We start from the raw sequence: 27761 nt of genomic DNA, 5'->3' as shown, positions 1-27761 counted from the left end.
CATATGATGAGGCATCCTTGAATCACTATTTTGTTAATTAGAGATAGTAATGCTTAGTGGTCTACATAGAAAATGAATGGGTTGCCAAGCAAATAGTGCCTAACTTTTGGACACTATAAAACATGCCAAGAGCTTCATGCCTAATACTGTTGTAGTTGCACTTGGGTAGTGTCATCAACCAACTGGCATAATATACTAGGTAGTCTAATTTACCATCTAGTTGTGCCAATATAATCATAATTGCATACCCTAATGTGTATACAGGACATGAAATATCACATCCCACTGAGGTTGTTGGAAAATCGATGTCTCGGTTTCTCATTTCTTCAAGTCATGAAAATGTTGTTGATAACTCCTTGGTCCATGTATCCTTTTTGGTCATTTCATACAAGGGTGCTACAGTATTGGAAAAGTCCTTCACAAATCTTCTACAGAAGTTAATAAATCCCACAAAGGATCTTTGCTTTGTTAGATCCTTTGGCTAAGGTATCTTCTCAATAGCTCAAGTCTTACTTGGCTCAATTCAATTACCTTTTTGTTGAAACAAAATGACTAAGCAATACACCCAACTTGTACACAAAAATGGGGCTCCATAGAGAATATTGTCAAGGTATGGATACTTTGATTCATGAAGTATCACCTAATTCTAGGATAATTGACTTGAATTTTAAAACCTCATAAGGGATTCCATAGATGGATCACTAATGCACATGTGTGCACTATACTCAAGACTCTGCAAATTGATGATGAGGATTTATACTCTACTAATTGATCAAATTAATTTTGGGCTCCAACCCAAAGACCAGTTCCAAAGAACTTCTTGCAAGTAGATACTTCTCTTTTTGGATTGTTTCTTTTATTTTTGAAGTATCCCTTAACTTACGGGTAACTTACCCACTCGAATGGATTCCACATTTTCAATAGATATTGTCAACTGCTATGAATCCATACCCATTGAAGGGGATGGTCATCTTATGACAATTTGATCAAAAACCTGCTCATTAGCTTCAAAAAAACAAGGTATCCCCCCTTTATTCAAATAGAGTTTATTGAACAACGATGCCTTTAGCAACACCTTCATAATAAAAATATTGCGCATGTAAATTTTTGGTCTTGTGATGGTTTATCATTTTCGAGCATACTAACTTTCTAATGGTTTCTCACGAAAAATCTTTATGAGATTTATTGTTGATTAACATGTGACTCTTGACGCTCATGTTCTAGCAACCTAAGACTCTCTAGCATAGATTGAGAACGATGAATTTCACAAAGCAGTCAAGGATCATGAATGAAAAATCCAAGCCTTCTTGCCAAATGTGTCAAGGAAGGTTCCAAAGCTCATGTGTTTTTTATGAGATGAGAAATAAATTGCTGATATCGTCTTATATGATGAAAATACCATGATAGAACATGATAGAGTTTGTCCTCTTGTAGGGGAGGTCTTGTTCCAGTGGAGGAACTAAGCTTTAACCTTGGGGACGACCATAAGAAATGTTCCTTATCTATGGGGGACCAAGAAACGTTGGTGAATTTTTGTGATTTGCTCATTGATGTTGAAAAGGAGGCAAAGGATAACCTTACACTTCTCAAGTAAGACCCATTATCATTATGCAAGTAGTTTGGTTTCGATGAGAGGTGAGGTACATCGGGCTCGAACAAAAAATTCAACCCTGGTTGGTGCCAAAAATTGATTATGAAATGAATGTTAAAACACACACACACACTTCCTATCCCTTCCCCCTTCACTGTCACTGTCCCCAAACCGCCCCCCCTCCTTCCCCCTTTTGTTCAATTTTCTCTCTTTTCATCTTTATGTTTCCCTTTAATATTTTCCCTTCATTTTTTAAATTCACTATCCTTATCTTACCTCTCTTCCATTCTCCCTTTATATTCCTTGGCTTCCTTTATTATTTCCTTTAATCTTTTCTTTTTTATTCCCCTCATTTCCCTTTCCTTTTTAAGTTTTAATTAATACTTTTTTCTTTTTTCATCTAGGTTGCATTATAGCACTCTCAAACTTTATAATGGTTCTACACTCAGGCTTCCATCACAAGTGCTACAAAGTAATCATCCATTCATCTTCACGATCATTTGCATTTTGCAGAACATAAGGCAGTGCTCACGAGAGTAATTGTAGCACTGCCTTCCAGGCAGCGCTATCGTTACACTTTTCTTAAAAAGTGTCTCATACGATTTTTCGCCACGTAGCCCCCTACTATTTTGGTTCTCTCTCTCTCACACACTCACTCAATCACTCTCTCTCTCTCTCTCTCTCGGTCGGCCGGTATGTCTGTTTGTCTGTTTGTCTCTCTCTCTCTCTCTCTCACGGAGTTTGCAAATCATTCGAACTTTCCTATACACGGGCTTCCATTACAGGTGTTGCAAATTAATTATTCATTCATCTTGACAATTGTTTTCCTTTGACAGAACCAATTGAAGGCAGTGCTAATGAGCACTTGTACTCACTTGTTTTTATGTCCACTTTTTTTTGGCATGAATTGATTGGAGCAACATGTGCGTATTCTATTTTTATCCCATGAAATTCTCCATCTTTTTCTCCCCCCCCTCTCTCTCTCTCTCTCTCTCTCTCTCTCTCTCTCCTTCTTGTGAAATTCTCCACTTCTTTCTCCCCCCTTTTACTCTCTCTCTCTGTCTTCTTCTTCTTCTTCTCTCTCTCTCAACTTGCAATTCGCCCTCTTTTACGCGCACCATCTCAGGCAGGCCACATGAATGAGATTCATCTTGTTGACATGGTAATAGAGGGGGGAAAGGGATATGACATAAGGGAGTTTTAGAATTGATGGAATATAGTAAAGGGGGTGTAAGGGCCTACAGGTTTGGAAAGGATTATAATTGGGAGCCAACAAACTGAAACACGTGAGGCGCGCGTGAAGGCTATGTTGACTGGAAGGCGGGCTGACCCAAGGGGGAGGGATGGGTCCTGGGCCAGTGGGGGGGAGACACGTGGAAGGGGGCAAGATATGGATAGGATGACGTGGGCTGACGTGGAAGCAGATCTGGTGTTCAATGTCCCAGAAAGTGGCAAGCTCTTGACAATTTGGTTGGCATTTCTAGGGTTAGGGCAGTTGCAAGCTTGCTGTGGCCACAGGACCTCCTCCTCCCCCTCTCCATTCCATCCAAGCCCTCAGGAATTTCATCACAATGTGCCTCCCTTCCCCTTCCTCTTTCCCCTTCATCACCCCCTCTTAATTCCCCTTGCATGGGAGTCTTCGTCCCCTCACAGCTTATGGCCCCCGACGCTCTCCCTGGCTCTGCAAGGAAGCTCGGCGTCCACAACCATGCCAACGGATTGCCCCAAGGTTCCCCTGACGCTGCTGCTGGTGATGGTGGTGGTGGTGGTGGTGGTGGTGGCGCTGCTGCTGAGCACGGCGATAGACAGCTTCACCCCGTCCCTAGGCTCTCCAAAACTCCGAATGTTGATCATCATCCGGATAGCTATGACGATCTGGAGAATCTGGAGTACCCCCCCGCTATGTACAGCGCGATGGAGAGCTACCTTCCTCCTGAACTTCTAGGAGCACCTCGCAGTCGCAAGCTGGCGGTCCTCGAGCAGATCTTGGCCAAATATAGACCTAATGGAGAGCGGTCCCGGGTAAATAAGAGAGAGAGAGAGAGAGAGAGAGCTGTTAGCCAAATATAGACCTAATGCAGAGCGGTCCAGAGAGAGAGAGAGAGAGAGAGAGAGAGAGAGAGAGCTCTTGGCCAAATATAGACCTAATGCAGAGCCGAGAGAGAGAGAGAGAGAGCGTTTCCAACAATTAGGGTCAATGCACTGACGGGATAGAGCCACGGGTACCTTCTTTTGATGGATTGATAATGCTAGGACAAGCTCTTCAACGGCAATTGTTTATAATTGTCTGAATTTCTGGGAGGTATTATTAATGTGCCACCGAGCCCTGTATAATCAGTGCGAAATTGGATCGTCCTTCACTAGCACGGGGGAAAGATTTAGTGCTTCTAGCGAAGTTCAGATTAACCTTCTGTTTGCTTTGATCTCGTTAATATGGGGCGTCTGATATACGATTTAAAGAGGCTTCGATTGGGCATGACAGTCACATTGCCTAGGGGTTCAGGTATAATGTATTTAGCGCACGCTATCGGGATTTCTTATATGTATTATTATTTAATTCTTTTATAAAGGGCAGCATGCTCGTCTCTATGTATATTTGGAGATTCCAATGCATCCACTTTTTTATCCCTTGGCTTGGTGTGTGGGCATTGATCTAGAAGCATCATTCAGCATCATGGATGTTTAGATCCCCTCATCTCAAATTATTTTTTTAGTGGATCCTCTTTCTCCACTTTTTCTGTATAGCTAAGTTGGGGCTTGTATATTTGCCTATCTTGATGAAAACTTAAAAATGTATTGGAAGTAAAGTATTGTATGGAATGGAGCTTGCAATTGAAGAGGGTGGTCTCCTAGCTGCTAATATGATCTCATGCGTGATTGAAGCTTCCCTCCTAAATTAGTCCTAGGACATAAGCACTTGTTGACTCTCTAGAGGGACTGATTTTTTCCAGAAACTAGCCTTGAGTTTTGCAATGTGCTAGGACCTAAAGGCCCATTAAATGCATCTTTTGAGATAAATGAAACTTCAGCCTGACTGTTGCAGGTCACTTCCTCATCTTCGAAAGGAAACTTGCCACTACATTTCCTTTCATTAAAATATTGGAAAAACCTTGTCCCTCTTCCAAATAAGGGGGCTTTATTCTCCAAAATCTTTCCAGAAAGTCATCTAATTTTTTTGATTCCAGACTCAAATGAATTTCAGTTCCACCCATACCCCTCATTGGTTAAACACATTGTTCTCATCCTTCAATTCCTTATCCGTATTTCGAAGCTCTGAATTTTCTGAACCCATGTCACAGTGGAGATAGAACTCACATTTTTCTTAGTAGACTCGCCATCACTTGCCTTTAAGGCTTCTTGGAAGCCATCCAAGTGAGAAATCAATATGGCCTTCTACAAAGAAACTCCCTAAAATGGCAGCCCTTGGGGAAGGCCACCTTAGGGAAAAGATTAAGGAGATGCACCTTTGTTGAACCTTTGTGGAACAATGTAGCTCTTGATGTAGCTCTTGGACAAAGATGACGGTGGCTTTGCTCTACAATTGTAGTGACATTGTAGGGATAGCAAAGAGTTTTGGAATTGCTTTGACATGCATGCCTTTTTGATGGGTGCTTTCTTGCAAGCTCACTTTGTGTTGAAGTCTAAGCTAAGCGAACGTACATTTGAGTATTGAAAAAAACAGCTAGCTCATCTCAACCAAATACACTTGAATTGCACGTGTATAGGGTGAGGGGTGAGCCATAGATGCTTTGCTCTATTGGTGAACCAATAGTTGAGATAGCCCCACCAGCCCTATTTGTGGCATTGAATGGGGTTTCTTGATGGTATTTTTTTCATATAGATTAGGGCTATCCTAGACAAGCAAAAGCTAAACTCGATTGAGTTAGGAGTTACCTAAATTTTGTAGACTTTTGAAAGCAAGCATATGAGGTATTGGCTCAAAAATTTCGTAAAATCCAGAGAGCATATATTTATATTATGGTCTAGACCCACATACCCTCTCTGGGTTCATGGTAATCCCACAATTTCCCATTTTCTTCCAGGGATGTCTAGAAGATGTACAAACCCTCCAGCCTCAAGCTGTCCTACCTAATCTCAGCCTTCGTCTTAGACTAGTAAAAGGTTAGTTTTTTAAAAACTAAGTCGTATGATTGCTTAATTTTTGGGTGACTTGCGGTCGGGGTGTCATGGTATTCATATAAAAACTTTCTCCTAATCATTTCACCATTAGGAACATAAACCTTTCCTTTTAGAAACGACAAATATTCTGAATGTAGAATTGGCCACTTGCCACCTAAACAGTTGGTGTAATCCTTGAGTCTGGGTCTGTGTGAGCGAAGCTCCTTGTCTGGATCTGCTGCCAGTATGGATCGTTGGTCTACATAGCCACCGCAGGGAACCATAAAGGTCAGCTCCGATCTCCGTAAAGCTTAAAGAGTCTACCTCACCAATGCGACTTAAAGCATTTTTGATCGTGGGCCTTTCGATATCCAATCTCCATATCACAATCTTGCATCAATTCTGCTCACTGTGCCTTCCTGTCAACTTAGGCCTATCACATATGTATTTGATAAACTCGTGGTCTATCAAATCAATTTGGCTTCATATAAATAATGTCTCCAAGTTTTCTATGCCTCATGAAGCTTATCATTCCAGGAGACGGCTATTGAACAAAGGAAATGTTGATGTCACCTGCACCAGCGCCCGGCTCAAGTGGCAGTGACACCTGGCTGTACTGTCAGGTATCTGCAGCATATATCAGAGTATTTGGGCAAGGATTCAGGGCCTTTCCAGCAGCCCAACCAAGGGCCATCTGGGTCGCCCTTGGTCAGAATGAGTTGCTGACCAGGTTTGTCAGTTGGCCGACCTGTAGTTCAGTCGAACAGTCAGCCGTTTCTAGGCCTTAAAAGGGGCTGATCTTCTCCTTGTCTTGCATTCAGCTTTGGGCCCTGTTCCAGCCATCCAGTCGCACAGTACCAGCCCCAGCCAACTGCAATCAGCCTCCCACAGGGCAGCATATCTATGCAGCCAGGGTGCGGTCTCGTCGGCAGCAGTCAAGGTGGGTCCCTCTGTTTCAGCAGCATAGTTTGTTCTCCCACAGTCGCAGTTAGAGGAGTTATCTCAGCTCAGTTTCGTATGTCGATTTAGCACTCATTCTCATGCTTGAGTTCTCTTTTTGCATTCATCCATTTCCTGTACAGCAAGTCCCAGCTTGTTACATTGGTATCAGAGCAGCACGATTCCTTCTGCTTTGAAGAAGTCTTGATGGAGTCCTGACAGCAAAGCTCAGCAAAGGGACTCAGTCAAGAGAGGAGGGAGAAAGGTGGGAATATTATCTAATTTTTGTATTTTGTCCCTACCCCCGAGTAGTGGTAGTACCATACTCCATCAGCCTCTCCCTCTCTTCCTTTTGTATGTATACATCGCGCATTGGGCTGGCTCCCGTCTTCATCTGTGTGCGTTGACATTTTGCGGCAAGGTTGGGGGGGAAACTTTTTCTTTGGTAGTCATTGTCGCAGCAATTGATGGGTCTACCAGTCTTCCACCATTGACCCATCCAACATAGCAGCTCTCGTGCGAGCATTTAGGGAGCAAGATTGTCTCCTTGAGCAGAATCGGCTCCTTTTTTAGCAGCTCTAGCTTTTGCGCGAGCTGGAGAAAAAGACAAAGGAGATGCAACGACATTGGACCGTTTCCAACTTACGCTGGAATAGGAACGCCTTGAGGTGGCCGCGCATTGGGTCAGACATCATGCCGACTTGGCAGCATTGGGAATCTAGCGTAGGTGAGAATGAGAGGAGATGCTTCTACATCATTAGCAGTTTCTCATGGCCTGCTCAGTGTTCCTCCCCATATTAGCTGCAATTGCCAGTATGAGTCCATCAACCACTCAGGGGTCTTCCACCCTAGAGCACAATGTAGTGGTCTATCCTCTCACCGTATCTACATGCATTTATTTATTTGCAGGCAATCCTTTATCTGTTTAGGAGTCTTCCATCTTAGAGCACAGCTCAGTGGACTATTTTGTAGCAGTTTAGACATTGGCTTCTCTTGGCTGTATCACTAGCAGTTCTATGTGGATGGTTCTTTCACAGTGGGAAGGGTCCATGCCATTAGTTCGTAGCCAGTTTCATGCCATTAGTCTTCCAGAGTGCAGCGCCTTCGCATTAGCACCCTAGTCAGTCCCTATCAGTTCACGAGGACAGCATGTAGTTCATATGTCTAGGAGTGTAAGAGTGCCAGGCTACCCGTTGATCAGGAAGTTGGCAGTGGTAGAAGGTGGGATGATTGGTCATAGTAGTTTTGCTTACAATCGTCGTGCGGTACCAGTTCTCAAGAGTTTTTATTGAGCTGCCGTTGTATCGTAGCAGAGCATTCGTTCCTTAGTCTTTTGGGCAGCTCAGTTCTAGTGCTAGACTGCTATTCTCCATTCCTTTAGGAGGACAATTAAGTTTCAAGCAGCATTTGGTGGTCATCATGATCACCTTTGCTTGGTAGGCTCACTCAGTCCCTCAGCACAGCTACCAACATTCATAATTTAAGCAGGAGGTAATGTCACATGCACCCCCGCACCAGGGTGCATTGTGACACACACCTATTTCCCACAGTGGAGCAGTTCGGATCGCCAAGGCATAGTGTTGCGATGTATCCACCTAGCAACAAGTTCAGAAGAGGGGAGTGTCACATGCACCCGTGCCAAGCATAGGCGGCAATGACACTTGCTGTACTATCACGTATCTGCAGCATATATTAGAGTATTTGGGCAAGGATTTGGGGCCTTTTAGGACGTTTAGGCAGCCCGACCAAGGGGAAGCTGGGTTGCCCTTGGTCAGGATAGTTATTGATCAAGTCGGGTTAGTTGATCCGACCTATAGGTTGGTCAACCATTTGGCCATTTCTAGGCCTATAAAAGGGGCTGATTTGCCCCTTGTTTTGCATTCAGTTTTGGGCCTTCTTACTTGCTGTTCCAGCCATCCAATCGTATAGTACTAGACCTTGCCAGCCGTGATCAATCTCCAGCAAGGTAGCATTTTACGTAGCCAGGGTGCCATCTGGACAGCAGCGGTTCGTGGTGGTTCCCATCTCTGTTCAGAAGCATAGCTTGTTCTCCCACAATCGTAGTGAGGGGAGTTATCTAAGCTCAGTTTTGCACGTCGATTTGGCACTCATGTACAACAATAGTCATGGCACTATGGCAATGTTATAGGGAATGCTGTTCTAGCATCTGCAACACGTGGAATGCCGTTCTAGAAAGTAGAGACATAGGGAATGGTTGTAATGTATTTGAAATGTCCCTTGGGATGTGATATTAGGGAACGGGGTTCCCGAAACGTGTTTCAACCCTCAACTTGGCGCTTCGGGTTTAGGCCTTGCAAAAAATGTTGACGGGCCGCAATTTGCCGTTTTTTCCCGCGTTTGCTGCCCGCACCGCTCTTGCACCACTCCATTGCAAGGCCTTTACTACTCCAGCCTCCCTCCATCTTCTCCCTTGCTTTAGCATCCCTCCATTGCTTAGAACCTAGTTTTCTTCGTCTACTCCCTTGCTTACCCTCCCTTTCTCCACTCCCTTAGCCCCCTTCTCGCCCCCTCCCCCCCCCCCCCCCCCCCCCCCCCTTCCTACTCTCTCGACCCCCTTCCCTCCACTCTCTCCCCCTTCTCTCGATTCTTCTCAGCCCACTCAAGTTCTAAGTTCTCTTACTCTATCAGCCCCCCCTTATCTCCACTTTCTCCCTCCTCTCTCAGTCCACTCCCCCCCTTCTCCCAGGCCCCCCCTCTCTCAATGGCTCCTCCCCATGGCCTCGACCAAGACCACAAATCTCAGTGGTGGAAGGAGGTGAGACCTGGACCCATCTAAAGCTGGAATATTTGTCACGATCTGTGACGTATTCCTTTCTCTATTTCTAGACTTACGGATGGTTTGATGAATGGACACTTGTGGAAGGGTATGCCCTTTCGACGGGACACTTCCTAATGAGGCACAACTCTTCACAAGAGACATCCTATTGAAGAGAGATTCCTATTGTAATGTACCCTCTCATCAAGGGTCACACCCTTCACAAGGGGTACACACCTCTTTATGCACATACCCTTTGGTGTACACACCTTTTCATGTGTGACTCTTCACTCTCTATATAAGAGAGGCCCAATTGTATGGATGACACTACATCTATCCTACAGACATTCAAGCAATACCATTATTCCTTTTTCTCTGCTATTTCAGTCTCCTTTCTGTTCCTTAGCACATTTCTAAATATAGTAAATCGAGGATTTCTTATAGTGGTATCAGAGCAAAATTCGCTCTCGCCTGTAGGAAATGCCCCCCACCTTCTAGCGCCGATCTGATACATCTTTTCCACTAGAAGGATACCCGTGCACATCGTGCATGGAAGAGATGGAGAGGATGAGCGTAAAAATTTTAAGCGCCAACCCTACCTAAAGTCATCTATGGCCTCTCCATCTCCCACACATCACGAGTTGATGTGAATGGACACGACAAAAATCGTGTCTTTTCACGTGCTTGGGCTGTCCCAAAACCAAGGGACGCACCTTTTCCACCATCGGACACACCTTTTGATGAAGAGTCTCGACTCCTCACTCAAGGGACACACCCCATCGTGGACAAAAGGACACACCTATTCATGTAGGGACACCCTTTTTAAAAACAATGACACACCCCTTCATGAAAAGGTGCACCTATTCCAAGGGTCACACCTCTTCGAATAGGCACACCTTTTAGGCACCAAGCACCTATAAAAGGGTACCTAGAGGGGTAAAAAGGGAAAAAAATAAACCCAGCCCCTACCCTTAGGTTTACCCTAGCTACCCTAGGGTTAACTAAACCCCCAAATTAATTTTTGGGCAACTACCCAACCTTAGGCAGCCCCAACGAAAAGAGGCGAACCTCTTTGACGTTTCCGTACGGATCTGCGCTGTACGGATCTCCACGCGCAGCAGCCCGCCTCAGCCCCTTTCCGTACGGATCTGCACCATACGGATCAGCCCCGTTCCGTACGGATCTGCACCGTACGGATCTCCACGCAGGTTCGCAGCCCCCAGCCTCCCTGCGCAGCCCCTAGCCTCGCCATTTCGCTCAGCCTACCTGCGCAGCCCCTAGCTTTTTCGCTGCCCTGCCTGGCCTTGCCTTCTCGCTGCCAGCCCGCGTAGTTTTGCTGCACATCTTGGCCTCGCCATCTCGCTGCCAGCCCACGCAGCCTGTTGCCGCCTTCACGCACCATTCACGATGCCAGCCGTTCCATTTCTGCTGCCAGCCCTCGCCTTTTCGTTGCCAGGTTCTTTGCCCTTTGCAGCCCCGCTAGTATTGCAGCCCTGCTCCTTTCCAGCCTGCTACGGGAGCACAGCATCAGCCAGCCTTTCGGTCGAAAAACAACATGCAAACAGATTTTCGCCATGACAGCAGCAGCCTGGTGTGCCAGCCCCTATTGCGATCCAGAATTGGGTACCCGCAGCCTGTTGCGCCATTGATAGCCTGCTCTCCTTGCCAGGTGGAGTCTTTCCATTATGCTTTTAAGGATTCTCTTGTCATTATCAAATTACAGCAAATGAAAGACGCTCCCTTAAAGCATGGAAACCCTTGGTAATTCACCCGGCATTTCAAGGACACCTCAAGCATCATCTACCACACAATATCGTGTTCAGATTGCACAACCAGCCCATTTTGGAGCTTTTGCATCGTGGGTCTTCTGTGTCACGTGCCCTCCTAGTGATTAAAGATTTGGACCACATCCTATATCTTCTGCGTGAGGCACCTCAGTTACATTACTTCCTCAGCACAGTATAGGTTGTGTTCCACGAGACACGAAGATACCCAGAACCCGATATTCCTTAAGAGTTTGCTGTCCATCTTTGGAGAGAATTTATCCCTCACCTTCGGCATCTCCAGGGTACTCTCCACCTCCTTTAGCTCCCAGATATCCTCCTCTACAGGTTGTATCTTCTCCAAGATAGTATTTACACTTTGAAGGCACTCCTTCTCCTGGATATCCTCCATTTCCGACAGTAGCTCCTTATTCCTTCTCAGATCCGTGGACTCTGCAATCTACTCCTGTCCTCTCACGAGCAGTAACACCACTTTCGGCATCACCAGTGTTACCTCAGACAGGACCTCCTTTACCAGATTTCCACGGGTGGTTCCATTCTGCCTCGCTTGCCCCCTCCAACATGAGCAACCTCAGGGAGCAGCCCGAATCCTCTACCAGGAATGGTACAAACTAGAGCGCAAGTTCGCGCTTTTCTCACAGGGATCTCCGATATGTCGCAACGATCGCCTGAAGCCTCTCGACTCAAGTCCAAAAAAGACCCCTGAAGTCAACGTACAAGGCGATTCACTGCTGCAACTTCAAATATTCCAGCTTCAGGACAGCATCTCCGACTTGGTTCAGAAAGTTCAACAACTTCAGGATTCTCGAAGTACCACACATACAGAGGATGACGTGATGCAACCAGACGACTATGCGGATTCATTCCCACCAGAGGTAGAAAACACTAAACTACGTGCCCTCTACCGTTTACTTCAAGCTTCCAAAACTAAAAGACTTGACATCAAACTTCCGGAAGCCTACACTGGTCAACGTAATCGCCGAAAAGTTGACCAATGGCTCACAAAAATGCGCATGTATTTTGATACTGTTGACCTCACTGAAGGCAAAAAGATCGCCTTGGCAGCCTCCCTCTTCAAGGATACAGCTTTTCTATGGTGGCAAAGACGCTTAAAGGACGGAAAAAGTGTGTTAACATGGGAACGTTTTGAACACGTGCTCCGTAAGCAGTTCATACTTGCCAATGCGGACTTCCAAGCACGTTCAAAACTCCGACAGTTGGAGCAAACGGGTTCCCTGTCTTCCTACATCTCTCAGTTCACCACATTGGTGTTGGAGATTGATGGTATTGTTACGCATTGATGTCCTTAAAGCAAACATCACCACCACAGATGGCGCTATTGACCACAGATGGCGCTATTGCTTACGCAGAGCGCATTACAGATTTTCAAAACACAGGGAAGCAGAGTGCTAATCGCATGCAGAACTCTCCTATGGCCAAAGGTGCTCGCTCTCAAGATAACACCAGGTTTCGAAAAAACTTCGGTAATCAAGGTCAGCGACAGTCTCAAGATCCCCAGAAGACTCAGAAATCATTTGCTGGATTTTAACAGAAGCACTCCTCCAAGGATGGTGTCTCTTCTTCTTCACAAAGTCATTACCGACATCCCCAACATAAAGGTGCGGCCACTGACAAGAAGAACAATTCCAGCACAAAAGGACTTTGTACCATCTGTACATGTGACCATAGATGGTTCGATTGTCCCAAGTGACCAAAGCAAAATTCCAATATGGAACCTAGCACTTTCCAGACAGAAGATGCTACCCGAGCACAAGAGAAGAAAGACAAAGCTGTTCGAATGGCAAATACCATCCACCTGAGCCTTGCCAACAACCCCGAACCTTCCCTGGTCACTTAAGTACTTTGTGTTCAAGGATTGATTCGTGGAACAACGGTCACTATCCTCATCGACAGTGGCTGCTCTCATAATTTCCTAGCTAGTTCTATGGTCGACAAACTTCGGTTGACCATCAGTCCTAGTCTCATGGACTATCAGATTGAACTCGCAAATGGAACTACTTTCTTGTGCAACACCAGGATCAAAAACTTGTCCTTTCGCATCCAACATTATACGGACAAGCTGAACTTCGACATCATGCCTCTTTCTCGGTACGATGTTATACTCAGACAACAGTGGCTCCACGACTATTATCCATCAATCAGTTTTCGTAGCCATACTATCCAGTTTGTCCACCAGGGAAAACTTATTGAGCTAACTGGTTCTAGGGACTCTCCTTCAACCCTAGTTGCCTCTGCCGTACAAGTAAAGAAGTGGGTTCGTAAACGCCAAGTAAAGACTTCACCTCTGTTGGTTACGGCAGTCGAGGAGACACCAACAAAGGATCCTCCTGAATACCTTAACCAACCTTTTTTCCAGTCCTACCTGGATATTTTTCCACAGGAATTGCCAAAGCAGTTACCACCTCGACGACCAGTGGATCACCCAATCGAACTTATTCCCGGCAGTAATCCACTGTCGAAACCTCTTTATCGGGTTTCTTACACTCAAAATGAAGAAATCCAAAGACAGGTCACCGAACTACTCGACAAAGGTCACATTCGGCCCAGTCGCAGCCCTTTCAGATCTCTTGTACTACTTGTGGAAAAAAAGAATAAGTCAATGCGCCTCTGCATCGACTACCGAGCCCTCAACAAGCTCACTATCAAAAACAAGTACCCATTGCCTCGCATCGATGACCTCTTCGATCAACTTCTACATGCAACACAATTCTCAAAGATTGATCTTCGTTCAGGTTATCATCAAATTCGCATACGAGAAGGCGATGAGTACAAGACAGCTTTTCGAACAAAGTATGGGCACTATGAATGTTTGGTCATGCCTTTTGGGTTAAACAATGCCCTGGCCACATTCATGACACTAATGAACGACATCTTCAGGCCTTTCCTCGATAAGTTCGTCATCGTTTATCTCGATGATGTCCTCGTTTTCAGCAGATCCCTACATGAGCACAAACAACATCTTCACCAAGTTTTTGAAGTTCTCCGCGCAAATTCTCTCTTATTAACATTGAGAAGAGTGAGTTCTTCAAGACCCAACTCGAATATTTGGGACGTGTTATTTCAGCTCAAGGCATCTCTGTAAATTCCAAGAAGGTCGAGGTAATCCGAACCGGGCCTACTCCTAAGAATGTTTATGATGTCTGCTCTTTTCTCGGATTGGCAAACTTCTACCATACAAAGGTCTATCAGTTTTCCGAAATCGCAGCTCCTATGTCCGAGTTATTGAAAAGCACAGCAGTTTTTCAGTGGCTTCCCGAAACAGAGTATAGTTTCCAACAACTCAAGCAAGCACTCACTACCGCACCAGTTATGGCTATTGTTGACCCAAACCTTCCATTTGAGGTCATGACCGACGCTTCCGACATCGCTACAGGAGCAGTCTTGATGCAAGAAGGCAGAGTTATTGCTTTTGACAGCCATAAATATTCTGATATCCAAACCCGATACCCGGTTTATGATAAGGAGTTTCTTGCCGTTGTACATGCTTATCGCTCTTGGAAACATTATCTCATGGGAGCCGACTCTGTGGTCAAGACAGACCATCACTCTTTAAAGTATATCTTTACTCATCCAGTCATGAACGCTCGAGATTTGGATGACTCCGACGCTACTTGGCAATCTGATGAAGACTTACAGCAGTACCCTGACATTTTACAGCAGTATTTTCAGAATTTACCGTGATATTTTCTACATCAGTTCATTATCTCCAACAGGGTCTTCTTTTGAGTGGGAGGGGATGTCACGATCTGTGAGGTATTCCTTTCTCTATTTCTAGACTTATGGATGGTTTGATGAATGGACACTTGTGGAAGAGTATGCCCTTTCGACGGGACACTTGCCCTTTCGACGGGACACTTCCTAATGAGGCACAACCCTTCACCCGTGACGTATTCCTTTCTCTATTTCTAGACTTATGGATGGTTTGATGAATGGACACTTGTGGAAGGGTATGCCCTCTCGACGGACACTTGCCCTTTCGACGGGACACTTCCTAATGAGGCACAACCCTTCACAAGAGACATCCTATTGAAGAGACATTCCTATTGTAATGTACCCTCTCATCAAGGGTCACACCCTTCACAAGGGGTACACACCTCTTCATGCACATACCCTTTGGAGTACACACCTTTTCATGTGTGACTTTTCACTCTCTATATAAGAGAGGCCCAATTGTATGGATGACACTACATCTATCCTACAGACATTCAAGCAATACAATTATTCCTTGTTCTCTGCTATTTCAGTCTCCTTTCTGTTCCTTAGCACATTTCTAAATATAGTCAATCTAGGATTTTTCTTATAATATTTGCAGGGCAGCAATTAATGCCTCCGTTCTTTACTTTCAATAAATGGTTCTGCACTTAGTCTGAGCCTACACATTATTAAGCATTACAACAGGGACAATGCCATTTGCGTGCTCCTCCTTTTTACTTGTTATAGAGATTGCACGTTTTAAGGCACTTGTAGATAGGTTGGACGCTGAGGCAGCATGGCAAAAGGTTCTTCATCCTCGCAGTCGGGCATTGGCAGCCCCATGTGCAACTACTTCTCCTTTTGCTTCTATTTCTAGCTCCACAAGCACATACAGGGACTCCCACTTCATCAGCCCTTGGCTTGAGAGTCGTGCATGCTAGCCTTGTGGCCTCATGGCATCTTGGGAGGAGGGCTCAAGTAGATGCTACATTGCACCAATTATTTTATGGAGTAGATGTACCAACAACAAAAGCCCACAATCCTTACGCCATTGATATGATGAAGGAGATGTTAGAAAAGACCCAACAGAGGGTACACGTAGCGGAAGACTTATAGTAATGCCCAGGAGCTCACACAGTGTGCGGTGTGGGTGTGGAATCACAGACTTCTTTACTTATGTGCATTCAATAGGTGTGCAGACTCATTAATAGACAATGAACCAATCAGATAGAGAAACCACCAAATAATATATTTCCGTCCACAACTATGGACACAATACAAAAGAGACAGATCCAGAGTCCCACCAATGGTGTGGTCCTCTGATCTTACCACAAAAGTCCTTCTCCTATCTGCTGGCTATCTCTAGACTAGAGTCCGCGTGCTCCACCTCGAGCGTGAGTAGACTTTCCGTCTAGAATGATCTTCTCCACCTTGCTGTCTGGAAACCAGTCTAGGTGGGCAGCTTCCTGCAAGCTAAGTCTGCAGCACAAGGCACTTATTTCTCCTCCTGACTGTAGGCCCAAAGATAGCCCTGCTGCTGCTCTTTCTGCTGATGGAATTGCTGCTCCAGATGATGCTGAAATGAGGCCTGAATGGCCTCCTTATATAGCCCTCAAGGGCCTGGCCAGCCAACCGACTCAGTCTGTACAAAAACCGACTGAGTCTGTACAAAAAAACCGACCCAGTCTGCTTGGGAAAAAACTGCCCTTAAAGGGCTCACAATTCAGGCCTTTTATGACCCAAACTTCCAGGGTTTTTGGCCCTCCATTCAAGGCAAATATGCAGCCTATAAAAGGCCTGCCACCTCCCCACTGCCAGTCACATTCCTTGCTGCAGATCTGAGCCTGCAATCCCTGCCATGTCTGCGCCTCTGCAAACAGTGCGCCTCCATGTCCTAGATCCTGCGCAATCTGTCCCAGACTGTCTTGCTTCTGCTCCGTACTGGCCCTGTGTCCTGCCCTTAACAGTCCTAGATGTGCTGCCCACATACCAGCCATGATGCTGTCTATGTGGTAGCCCCTTTCTCTCTTTTCCTGTCGAGCACTACCCTAGGTCTCCCTCCCCCATGCTCTCCTCATATGGGGGCTTACAGATGGGGAGGTGACCTTTCCAACACCCCCTCTCACCGACACATCTCAGCCCAATGCCAACACGTCGATGAAGATGCTCCAGTAACTCCCTGGTCGTAGTCCTCTGGAACCTTTCGGTGTCGAAATCTTTTCCTGGCTTTTCATCCAGTGGCTCCTGCTCCACCAGGTCCGGTTCTGCTTCCGCACACCATCCTGGTACACAGGTCCATCTCTGGTAGCACCTCCTGGTACCACCTCCTTCAGTCACATTCCCGCCTCTGAACTTGAGCAACCCTGCCGTCACGATCTTCCAGTCGTCCCCCTCATAATGAGTGAACAACCTGGAGTCTTTCAGGCACCATGCTCTGAGGGTCTGTTTCAACTCGTCCTTCCTTTGGCAAGGTCTGCAACCAATGAATATTTCCAGATAACCTGGACCACGAACTCTCGCTGAGTTCTCAAGCAGGTACTCTTCTGGCTTCAGTGCTCTTTGTCCACCACCTTCTAGCAATCTGCGTCCGAGATTTGAAGAAGCACCAAAACTTCCCCTTCTGCCTTCGAAGAAGGCCAATTCCTTCCAATCTCTTATCACCTGAGACAAATGAAGAGCAGAATCTCTCCACAGCATGCTATAAAGGCTCAAATGCAGAATATCAAATACATACCAGACTATTGTACTGCCTGAATGTTCGCTCTGAAAGCAAACCCTGTACCTCAATGAGGCACCTGCCAAGATCCTGTGTAATCCTATACTGTCCCCTTTTGAAGTCCAGCATCCATCTGACCATGAGACCCCAGGGCTTTCCATGGAATCCACCCTCGTGTCAGTGTCAACAGCTACACACCTGGAAGGTTCCAAGCACTCCATACTGTCCTTCACCTTCACAAAGGCATCTGACTCCTCGTCGACCCAACTCTCTATGTCAGACATCCTTACTGTGATTTCGGGATCAACATACTTGACCTCGGTAACACTCGGTGATGTCACCAGGAACAATTCTTCGACTACCACATTAGCTTTGGCCTTTCCCTCTGAATCTGGGTCAGACTCCTATTTGTTTTTTAGATCCGCCTTTTTCTTTCTGCAGTCCTTTGCAAAATGTCCGGGCGTATCACAATAGAAACACTTCTTCTTGTGCTTCCTCTTCGAAGTCCCCTCGTCATCAGAGTCATCTTTATTGGACTTGCCACTGTTAGGCTTGCCCTTTCCCTTACCTGCGGAATCCTTCACCAGCATCGCCTTGTCATCTTTGTCCCCATTGTAGAGCTGCTCCCGAGCTTCCTCTTGTAGCAGTAATGGACATAACTCCTCAAATGTCAGAGGTTTGGTCCTCTGTCCTGCTGTCACAGCTGTAACAAAGCTCTTGAAACTCCGAGGCAATCTCCTCAGTACCATCAAGGCCAGATGGCATGAGTCTGTCTTCTGACCAATCGCTGCTAACTGATCCCGCACCACCTTGACCTTCGTCAAATGGCTATGTACCGTATCGCCTTCTTCCATATCAAGATTGTAGAGTTGATGCTGAAGAAGCACGATCCGGGAGGTATTATCTGTCTCGTACAGATCCTTCAGGGTGGCCCACGCCTCTACTGACGTCTCGGCCAGCTGGATATGCGGAAGAACAGAGTCCGCCGTAGTCCCTATGATTATTGCCAGGGCATGGGCATCTCTTTCTTCCCAAGCTTCAAGCTCCTCTCTGTCTACTGCCATGAGTACCTTCCCTTTACTGTCCACCATGTCTGCGGGCTTCGACTCCTCTCCCGTGGTCAGCTTCCACAACTTCCGAGCCACTAAATGACTCCGGATCTTCACTTTCCAGATCGGGTAGTTAGTCCCGTCCAGGTTCCCAGACTCTCCAAAGTTAGGGATAGTGAAAGAGAGAAAACTGGAGGAGGAGGAAGGGATAGCAGGGGCTGAAGAGGCTGTCGACATCTTTGCTGTATATAGCGCCCAGCAAAGTCAACCAAACTCAAATGCAGTAAACCAGAACTCTGAACGCACCTGGTTGAACCTGAGTCACCCTCCTTCTCGCAAGGGCACAATCCTTCAGTCGTGGAAGTCGATTCCCTAGAGCTTCTAAATCAGGGTCGTCCTTCAGCAAGGTCCCTGCCTTCAGGCTCCCACACCTGTGAGCCTCCTACTTGGGCTCTGATACCATGTTAGAAAAGACCCAACAGAGGGTACACGTAGCGGAAGACTTATAGTAATGCCCAGGAGCTCACACAGTGTGCGGTGTGGGTGTGGAATCACAGACTTCTTTACTTATGTGCATTCAATAGGTGTGCAGATTCATTAATAGACAATGAACCAATCAGATAGAGAAACCACCAAATAATATATTTCCGTCCACAACTATGGACACAATACAAAAGAGACAGATCCAGAGTCCCACCAATGGTGTGGTCCTCTGATCTTACCACAAAAGTCCTTCTCCTATCTGCTGGCTATCTCTAGACTAGAGTCCGCGTGCTCCACCTCGAGCGTGAGTAGACTTTCCGTCTAGAATGATCTTCTCCACCTTGCTGTCTGGAAACCAGTCTAGGTGGGCAGCTTCCTGCAAGCTAAGTCTGCAGCACAAGGCACTTATTTCTCCTCCTGACTGTAGGCCCAAAGATAGCCCTGCTGCTGCTCTTTCTGCTGATGGAATTGCTGCTCCAGATGATGCTGAAATGAGGCCTGAATGGCCTCCTTATATAGCCCTCAAGGGCCTGGCCAGCCAACCGACTCAGTCTGTACAAAAACCGACTGAGTCTGTACAAAAAAAACCGACCCAGTCTGCTTGGGAAAAACTGCCCTTAAAGGGCTCACAATTCAGGCCTTTTATGGCCCAAACTTCCAGGGTTTTTGGCCCTCCATTCAAGGCAAATATGCAGCCTATAAAAGGCCTGCCACCTCCCCACTGCCAGTCACATTACTTGCTGCAGATCTGAGCCTGCAATCCCTGCCATGTCTGCGCCTCTGCAAACAGTGCGCCTCCATGTCCTAGATCCTGCGCAATCTGTCCCAGACTGTCTTGCTTCTGCTCCGTACTGGCCCTGTGTCCTGCCCTTAACAGTCCTAGATGTGCTGCCCACATACCAGCCATGATGCTGTCTATGTGGTAGCCCCTTTCTCTCTTTTCCTGTTGAGCACTACCCTAGGTCTCCCTCCCCCATGCTCTCCTCATATGGGGGCTTACAGATGGGGAGGTGACCTTTCCAACAGGAGATTGTAGCCTTTGGACCTAGTTACACTCCTCCCTCATTTGAGGCCCTGTGCACGACAATTTTGGCAATAGAGAAGATTGCTATAGAGTAGGCTTTGGCTCCTATCAAAGACATACCGCTGAAATGTGGTGTCACATTGATGGGAGATGGATGGATTGACACTCGGAGCTGCTCTATTCAGGGTAGGCCCAGCTTTTTCATTAAAGCTATTGATAATTAAAAGGAGGGAAAGTTGGCCACGACGTTGGCTAGGAGTTCTTTGAGCATTTGTATGGAGTCCATTGAGCATGTGGGGGTAGATCAGGTTATTCAGTTTGTTTGTGATGGTGAGAACTCCAACACAGCAGCAGGGCGGACTCTTGAAGAGAAGTTCCCTCACCTTACTTTCACTCCTTGCATGGCACATGGGCTGAATAATCTCTTGAAGGATGTGGCAAGTTGCATTGGGTGGATCGTACCAATGATGTCGGTAATCATGTTGTCTCTTTCATCACTTGCCATCACTAAATTTTGGCTATTTTTCACAACATATCCCCAAAATAGAATCTCTTGAAGTATTTTGACACACGCTTTGCTTATAATTTTATCATGTTGAAGTGGCTTTTAAAGCTGAAAGCTCAATTGAGGTAGCTTGTTGTTTCCACTGAGTGGGATGCATGGCATGAATGGAACTCTGCAAGGGCTCAGGGACTTAATTCCATCGTCTTGGAGGACCTTTTTTGGGATGATGTTGGCCTTTTGCTTCAGGTTACAAAGCCTAATGTTGAGGCTTGATGATGGAGATGTTCCTTGTATTGGGAAGGTGTATGAAGGGATGGATAGGATGATTGAGACCATTCAAAGTATAGATGCTTTGTATGCTTGGATGAAGGACGGGTTGAGGACATTGGCAACCTCTGCACATAATATCATTCACCTTTGGAGGCTGCAGCCTTTGTTTTGGATCTTAAATTTCAAGGGAGGGGGCAAGAAACACATAAAGAGGTGGTACAAGGATGGGAGAAGGTATTGAGGCGACTTGTCTCAAGTGCAAATGAATCGAAAACTGCGGGAGGAGTTTGGTTTGGAGGATGCATGGAATGACATGTTCAATATTTATTCCGTTCGTTGGTGGGAGGACTATGGGGCAAATGCTCCATTGTTGTAATGCTTTGGCCATTCGTATACTCAGCCAGGGTCGCCCGTTCAGCGGTTGTGGAGCATCCAAAAAGAGGGACGGGGTTGGGGTTCAGAAGGCAAATGATCTTGTATTTGTTAATGCAAATTTATGTTTGCTTAACAAGTTCAGAGCAGGCTGCACCTCCGAACCATATCTTGGATTTAAACTAGATGAGGACTCCGACAGTGATGCAGCAGAGGATGCTCCTGAGCATGAGGATGATGAGGCTCAGGACCAGCATCAGGATGATGAGGCTCAGCAGCGGTGAGGGTGAGGCCTCCATTGCTATGCCACCTTCAGACCATCAGGGCCGACTCTCTCTTTTTCTATAGACTCGAGAGTGTGAAGTACTATTTTGTATTGAGGCCTTCAAGCCTGAGTCACGACCTCCTTTTTTTGGACTTTGCATATTATATGCTCTCGCATCTATAGTATTCTACATTTCTATGCTTTATGCACATTGCAAACATGTACATTTCAGTTTTGAGTATTCTAAGAGTGTCTTTAAAAGTCAAAAGCTGAAATGGAAAGTTTAGAGCTGCTAAAAGTGGCTTTCTTTTCAGGAAGATCTCTGGTCTCTCATGCTTGAATTCTCCTTTTGCATTTCATTTATTCCTGCACGGCAAGTCCCTGCATGTTACATCGGGAAATTTTATGTCCTATTCTTTACTAAAGAACTCACTCTTAGACTCCTTCACATATCTTATGTTCTTTCACCAAATCAGCACTTCAAATTCACTCCTAATCATTTGCAAATAACTAGTGCAGCCCCCCCTTCTAGGTTCTATGTATCCCTTTGGGATTTCCTTACAAAAACTGCTGCGAATAAGTTCCCTACATCCTACTCGATGAATCACATTAAATTCTACCTCATGACACCACAGCAACTTGGAAAAGCACCTTGCAGCAATGGAACACATACCTGGCACCATTCGTTTGCAAACCTTGCAACAAATGCTTTGTGTTGAGGGCTGCTGTGATACCAACTGTAGAATCCCCTCTAGGGTCTAACCCTAGACACAGTGCAGAAAAAACAAAAGGATAATCAGCAAGCGACTCACCTTCCAGCCACCCCTGAGCACGCGGGCTAGAGATGAGACTTCCACAATAGTTAATCCCAAGGAAAAATTGGCACATCATCTCATGATATGCCATGTAGAAGGCAGGAGTCGATCCAAACCAAGGCATCCAAGTGGTATGTACACATTGAATACCATCACAACAGCATTGGCCACTCTTACATAGAAGCTTTATGGAAAGTGTCCTGGCTAAACATAACCGACTGGCCACTTTGCTAGTGCTGAAATCGTCTAGCCCCACTTTAGCCTGCTTCCTTCCCACCCGGGCCCCCCTAGCCCTGCTGGATTAACTCCAGTGTTTAGGTACATAAAAAATGCTGTCACATGGGTAGAAGAAGTTCATGCCTTATTAAGGCTGGGTGGTACGGATTGCCAGGTTGGCAGCACAATTGGCTTCCACATGGGCAGCAAAGATTCTTCTTGTTGGGTTTGTGTGCAGTCTAGATCTGGCCATGATAGTCCACTTGGGATAAAATGAGCCCATAACTTGGGCAACACAATTGGCTTCCAGATGGGCAGCAAAGATTCTTCTTGTTGGGTTTGTGTGCAGTCTAGATCTGGACATGATAGTCCACTTGGGATAAAATGAGCCCATAACTTGGTAGTTCAAGAGCCGAGACGGGGCGTGGATGGAATGGCTGGGCAAGCCTTTATGTAGGTAGCATGCAGGGGGTCGTCTGGGGTAGATAAACTTTAGCTTGGTTAGGTCTAGTTGGCCGTATGATAGATCCAAGTTGGGTGTTGGACAGTCTAGTTGGCCGTACGATAGATCCAAGTTGGGTGTGGGACGATAGATCCAAGTTGGGTGTGGGCCTGGATGGAATGGCTGGGCAAGCCTTTATGTAGGTAGCATGCAGGGGGTCGTCTGGGGTAGATAAACTTTAGCTTGGTTAGGTCTAGTTGGCCGTACGATAGATCCAAGTTGGGTGTGGGACAGACCACAATTGACCAGTCTGTCAGCCTAGTCGGGCCTAGATGGAGGGGAACCTCCCAACTCTTATATAAAGGGCCTGATGGGCCTTTTAAGTATTAAATATTGTATATAATAATATTCTTTATGAGATTTCTGATAGTTGTTCTTCCAATAGAACAATGAGTGAGTTTGTGGCCCCTGCAAGCTTTCTCGCATCCAACACTCGGCATTTTATTCTCAGAAAGCGCTCTCGTTGATCCTAAATGCAACCACTAAATACCCTTTAAGCACTTGGGCACAGGTGTGACCAGGAGTAGAACAGCAACTCTTGTACTCCGCTTCCATCTTTACCTCTTTCAACCCCTTTGCCACCACCTCTTCTAATTCTTCCTTTCCTCTATAGTCCCTCTACCAACTCCTCTAGTCCCCTTCCCCCTCCACTTCTTCCTTCCCCACAACCTCCAATCCCCCTCCTTTTTTTCCTTCATCAATATCTCACCACCACCTGTGTGCAGAGAGAGAAGAAGAAGAAGAAGAATATATTATCGTCCACTGAAGACCAAAAATCGGCCTATGGGACCTGAAACAATACAAAACCTTACATACATAAAGACTCCTCCCTCAAAGGGGAGGGTAATAAGAGAAACTACCTTTATGTCTAGGTGAGTTTCTGTGCTTGAAAAGCTTAGATACAAATGTTCCTAAAGCTGAGGGTGATGCCTTATGTAGCAAATCAGCCAGTCTGTTATGTCCCTCAAGAAGAGAGCTGAACTTTTTCCTAATGTGTGCATAGTAAGGGCATATTATTACCATGTGTTCTTCTGTTTCTGGCATACCCTGTTCACATAATTGGCATATTTTGCTCTCTCTTGGCATGTCTATCCATCCTCCTATTTCAATTTGCAGCTGGTGTGATAGGGTGCGAAGTGAAGCTAAAGCCCTCCGCTTATGCATTGCCATAGGTGTGCAAATGTACTTTTGCGTGGCTGACTCCTCTGCCGTATAAATGGGCCAATATTGGGGGTTGATAAATGTGCAGTAGTACTCGAACTTATCTCTATTTTTAGCTGTTTGCCATTTCCTGTGTAGAGCATTCAGCAGGTCATGATGAAAAGCATCTTCATCTACCTCCTCTGGTGAGAGAGAGAGAGAGAGAGAGAGAGAGAGAGAGAGAGAGAGAGAGAGTCCATTATATATTTCTTATGCATGAGGTAAGTTTGCACGTGTGGCTGTGTATTTGAGCATTGGAATTGAAAACTTCCCTTGTTTTCTTTTCAGCTACAGAAGCATCGTGAGTATAGAGAAAGAATCCGCCATAGCTACAAGGTAATCTAACAGCATAGTCAATTTGAAGCACGTCGGCTTTATTGTGCTTGTAATGGGCCCCGGAAAAGTTGTATGCTAGTTACTGGTTACTCCACTTGTGAATACTCATGGTTATGGATTTGCAATGATGATATGAGAGCTTGGAATGTGACTTAAGGCTTGAGCCCCACATAAATTTCTGGAATGGTTTTGGGATTATTCATAGATGGTTAAAGTACCGTTATAAATGCCATTAGAATGTGCTTTTCTGGATATAAGAGGTGGCATTGGATTTGGAGAGATGATGAAGGTTGCAGAGTCTCTTGTTTTAGCATATACCACGAGAGCGGTTACGGTAGCTCTAGCTTGCCATAAATAAGCTTTGAAGGTAAAACTGAGATGTGCAGCATTAAATAGAGGTGGTATGTTATTTTCTATTATCCTACTCTATGGTAATGCTTAATTTCTTCGTCCTTTACAGCCTCTGCATGAAGAGCTTTATTGCTTGGATCCAGAAAAGTTTTTTGTCCAGACTTTTCTAGATGCAATAAATGAGGGGACATCAGAAGCTATTCGAGGAATCATGATGGAACGCTCGCCGGGAATTTTTACCTTCAACATGCTTCAACCCACATTATGCTCCAAAATGTTAGATGAGGTATGCATAGATGGAATGAGAAGAGGATCATGAGCTACTCTTACTGCTGCAGTGAAAAGAAACATGAGCTTGCATTCTTTTTCTTGATTCAAATCCATGTGCCACGTCTGAGCTGTTCCTACATCATTTTATATTTGCTTAGGTGGAGCACTTTGAAAGATGGGCTGCAGAAGCTAGAATAAAAATCATGCGTCCCAACACAATGAACAAATACGGAGCTGTACTAGATGATATTGGCATGGAAAATATGCTGGATCAGTTAATGTCAAAATTTATCAGCCCCATGGCTTCATGTATGTTCCAATGACAAACATCTACCATATCTGTTCAAGCGTGATTATCGTGGATTTGTTTTTGTAGATTGTCATGGAGTCTCTAACTGCTTTTGCAGTCCAGGCCTGACAGTAATGTTTTTTTGGTGTGTAGTATTGTTCATGGAAGTTGGTGGTGCATCGCTTGATACCCATCATGGATTTGTTGTTGAATATAGTATGGACAGAGATCTGGAATTAGGTTGGTTTCTACTCTCTGACGAGTCTGAAACAAAGTCTATTTTGTAGCATGTTCATTGCTGATGCTTGTATAATGATCAGCTTGTACTGAGTTTAGAAGCTTGGTTTTGCTTGTCAAGTATTCTCTTGTGATGTCATGCTTATCTTGTTTATTTTTCAAAAGAAGCTCTCTCTCCTTTTCTCTTTTTTCTTCCCTTACTTTGTTTTCCAATGGTTTTGAGTTTGGAAGTTTGAACTTAATCTAGCTCATTGAACATAAGTTGTCTCTAGGGTAGACGGAGTCTCTCTCTCTCTCTCTCTCTCTCTCTCCCCCCCCAGGTATCTTGTGCTCAAATGTGTTTACTTTCTGGATAGGCATAGAGACGCATTAAATATTCTATTTTATATCCAAGTATCAACAGGTATATGTGTTGAATGATGCATCAAAATAGAGTCAATTTTTAATGATGCTTTGATTTTTTTGGAAATAAGTATTTTACAAGGTAAGGCTTGCTTTTTTGAAATGAAATAACTCCTTGCTGAGGCATTGGGAAAAGTTATACAGGCACCAATTCATCAATGGATTTTTGTTGGAGCTTATCAGGTGAGCATGAAAAGTCATAAATCCGTCTCTCGAAAATAGGTGTGAACAAGATTTTCTAATAATGTATCTGGTTGGCAGCTGGTCTTGGTCATGTTTAATTATTTTCTTAATCTATGGGAAAGCCAACATTGTTTCTTTGGCATTTTGCTAGCTTATGCACTTATTGCCAATTTATGAGAACCTCAATGTCCACTCTTTTTTTGGCAGGTTTTCATGTTGATGACTCGGAAGTTACATTAAACGTATGCTTGGGGAAAGAGTTTAATGGAGGAGGATTATTCTTTCGTGGTGTCCGATGTGACAAGCATGTGAATGGAGATGTGCATCCAGAGGTGGGTGAGAGCTTTGAAACAGTTCCCCACACTTTTTCTTGAGTGTTTCCTTCTGTTCTCACCTAATAATAGTGACTTTTCATAGGTTCTAGTGAATTCTTATTCTTTTAAGCATTTCTACATGCAGGAAGTGCTCGAGTATTCCCATGTGCCTGGGCGAGCAATTTTACATGCAGGCCGTCATCGACATGGAGCAAAAGCTATAACCTCTGGTCAAAGAACCAATTTGATCCTTTGGTGCAGAAGGTATACATATGTATAGATCTCTATGTCCAAAGTTGTATTAAAATGGAAATTAGAGAGCCAAATGACTGTCCTCATGGTTGGTTTTGTGGAATTTCTTAGGCATTTTCAGTTCTCTAAATTGGTTGCTCTGTAATAGCAATCTCATTGCATGGTTTTTCTTGTAGTTCTGAATTTCGAGAGCTGAAGAAATATCAGAGTGACTTTTCTAGCTGGTGTGGCGAATGCCATACGTGGAAAAAAGAGCGTAGGCGTCGCCTTTCCAATCAGAAATGGCAGGCAGCATCATGAGTGTCTTAAACAATTTGGCACTGTCATTGCTCTCAGTATGGATATATACCTGCTCTCATTTACATGCCCCGGTGTACAGTATTGTATGTCTATTAGTGTTGCAATTTGCAGACTTGAATCAGTTCAGCTCAGGTTCACCGCAAAGCGATGTCTGTTTATATTTCGAGCTGATTTCCCAGGATAGATGCTTATTTGACCATAGGCAGGAATTCCTGCAAAAGACAGATTACTATTCACTAGTAATCACGTGGAGTTGTTGAGCAAAGCCTTCACAAACCTTCAGATTGATGAAAGAAAGTTGGTTTGTGCCTATTCAGGTCTTGATGACCAGTTAGACCTTTTAGATATGAAAAATATGGTCATTTCTTGTACAGTAATCAAGTCTCAAATGTATTGTATCAAATCTTTGGGGCATAACAGATAGCATCTTGATTTCATTGCAGCTGAAGCACACAAGAGGCTAGTATTTGAAATTGAATTTTTAGAA

At 45.1% G+C, this 27761-nt stretch overlaps 1 protein-coding gene across 1 annotated transcript; it reads left to right on the top strand.

Annotated features, from left to right (window-relative positions):
• The first annotated feature begins 3063 nt into the window (after window positions 1-3063).
• On the top strand, window positions 3064-27761 carry LOC147903348 (2-oxoglutarate and iron-dependent oxygenase domain-containing protein CP2-like). The gene is made up of 8 exons (XM_087373099.1): window positions 3064-3613; window positions 24629-24676; window positions 25137-25313; window positions 25456-25606; window positions 25740-25826; window positions 26616-26740; window positions 26868-26986; window positions 27151-27761. Exons 1-8 carry the CDS (start codon window positions 3221-3223, stop codon window positions 27272-27274), a joined length of 1224 nt encoding a protein of 407 aa, XP_087229225.1. The 5' UTR covers window positions 3064-3220; the 3' UTR covers window positions 27275-27761.

This window comes from Dipteris shenzhenensis, chromosome 3, assembly GCF_047967505.1.
Source record: "Dipteris shenzhenensis isolate YYH24624 ecotype China chromosome 3, Dip_SZ_1.0, whole genome shotgun sequence".
Lineage (NCBI taxonomy): Eukaryota > Viridiplantae > Streptophyta > Polypodiopsida > Gleicheniales > Dipteridaceae > Dipteris > Dipteris shenzhenensis.
This window is presented reverse-complemented; position numbering and strand designations above follow the sequence as displayed.

What these genes read in the sequence shown, in the direction of transcription:
- LOC147903348 (XM_087373099.1), top strand. Translation starts at nt 3,221, where the DNA reads ATGGGAGTCTTCGTCCCCTCACAGCTTATGGCCCCCGACGCTCTCCCT. An exon ending in GCTCCAAAATGTTAGATGAG is followed by an intron (nt 25,314 to 25,455) that starts GTATGCATAGAT and finishes ATATTTGCTTAG; the next exon opens with GTGGAGCACTTTGAAAGATG. An exon ending in TTGATCCTTTGGTGCAGAAG is followed by an intron (nt 26,987 to 27,150) that starts GTATACATATGT and finishes TTTTTCTTGTAG; the next exon opens with TTCTGAATTTCGAGAGCTGA.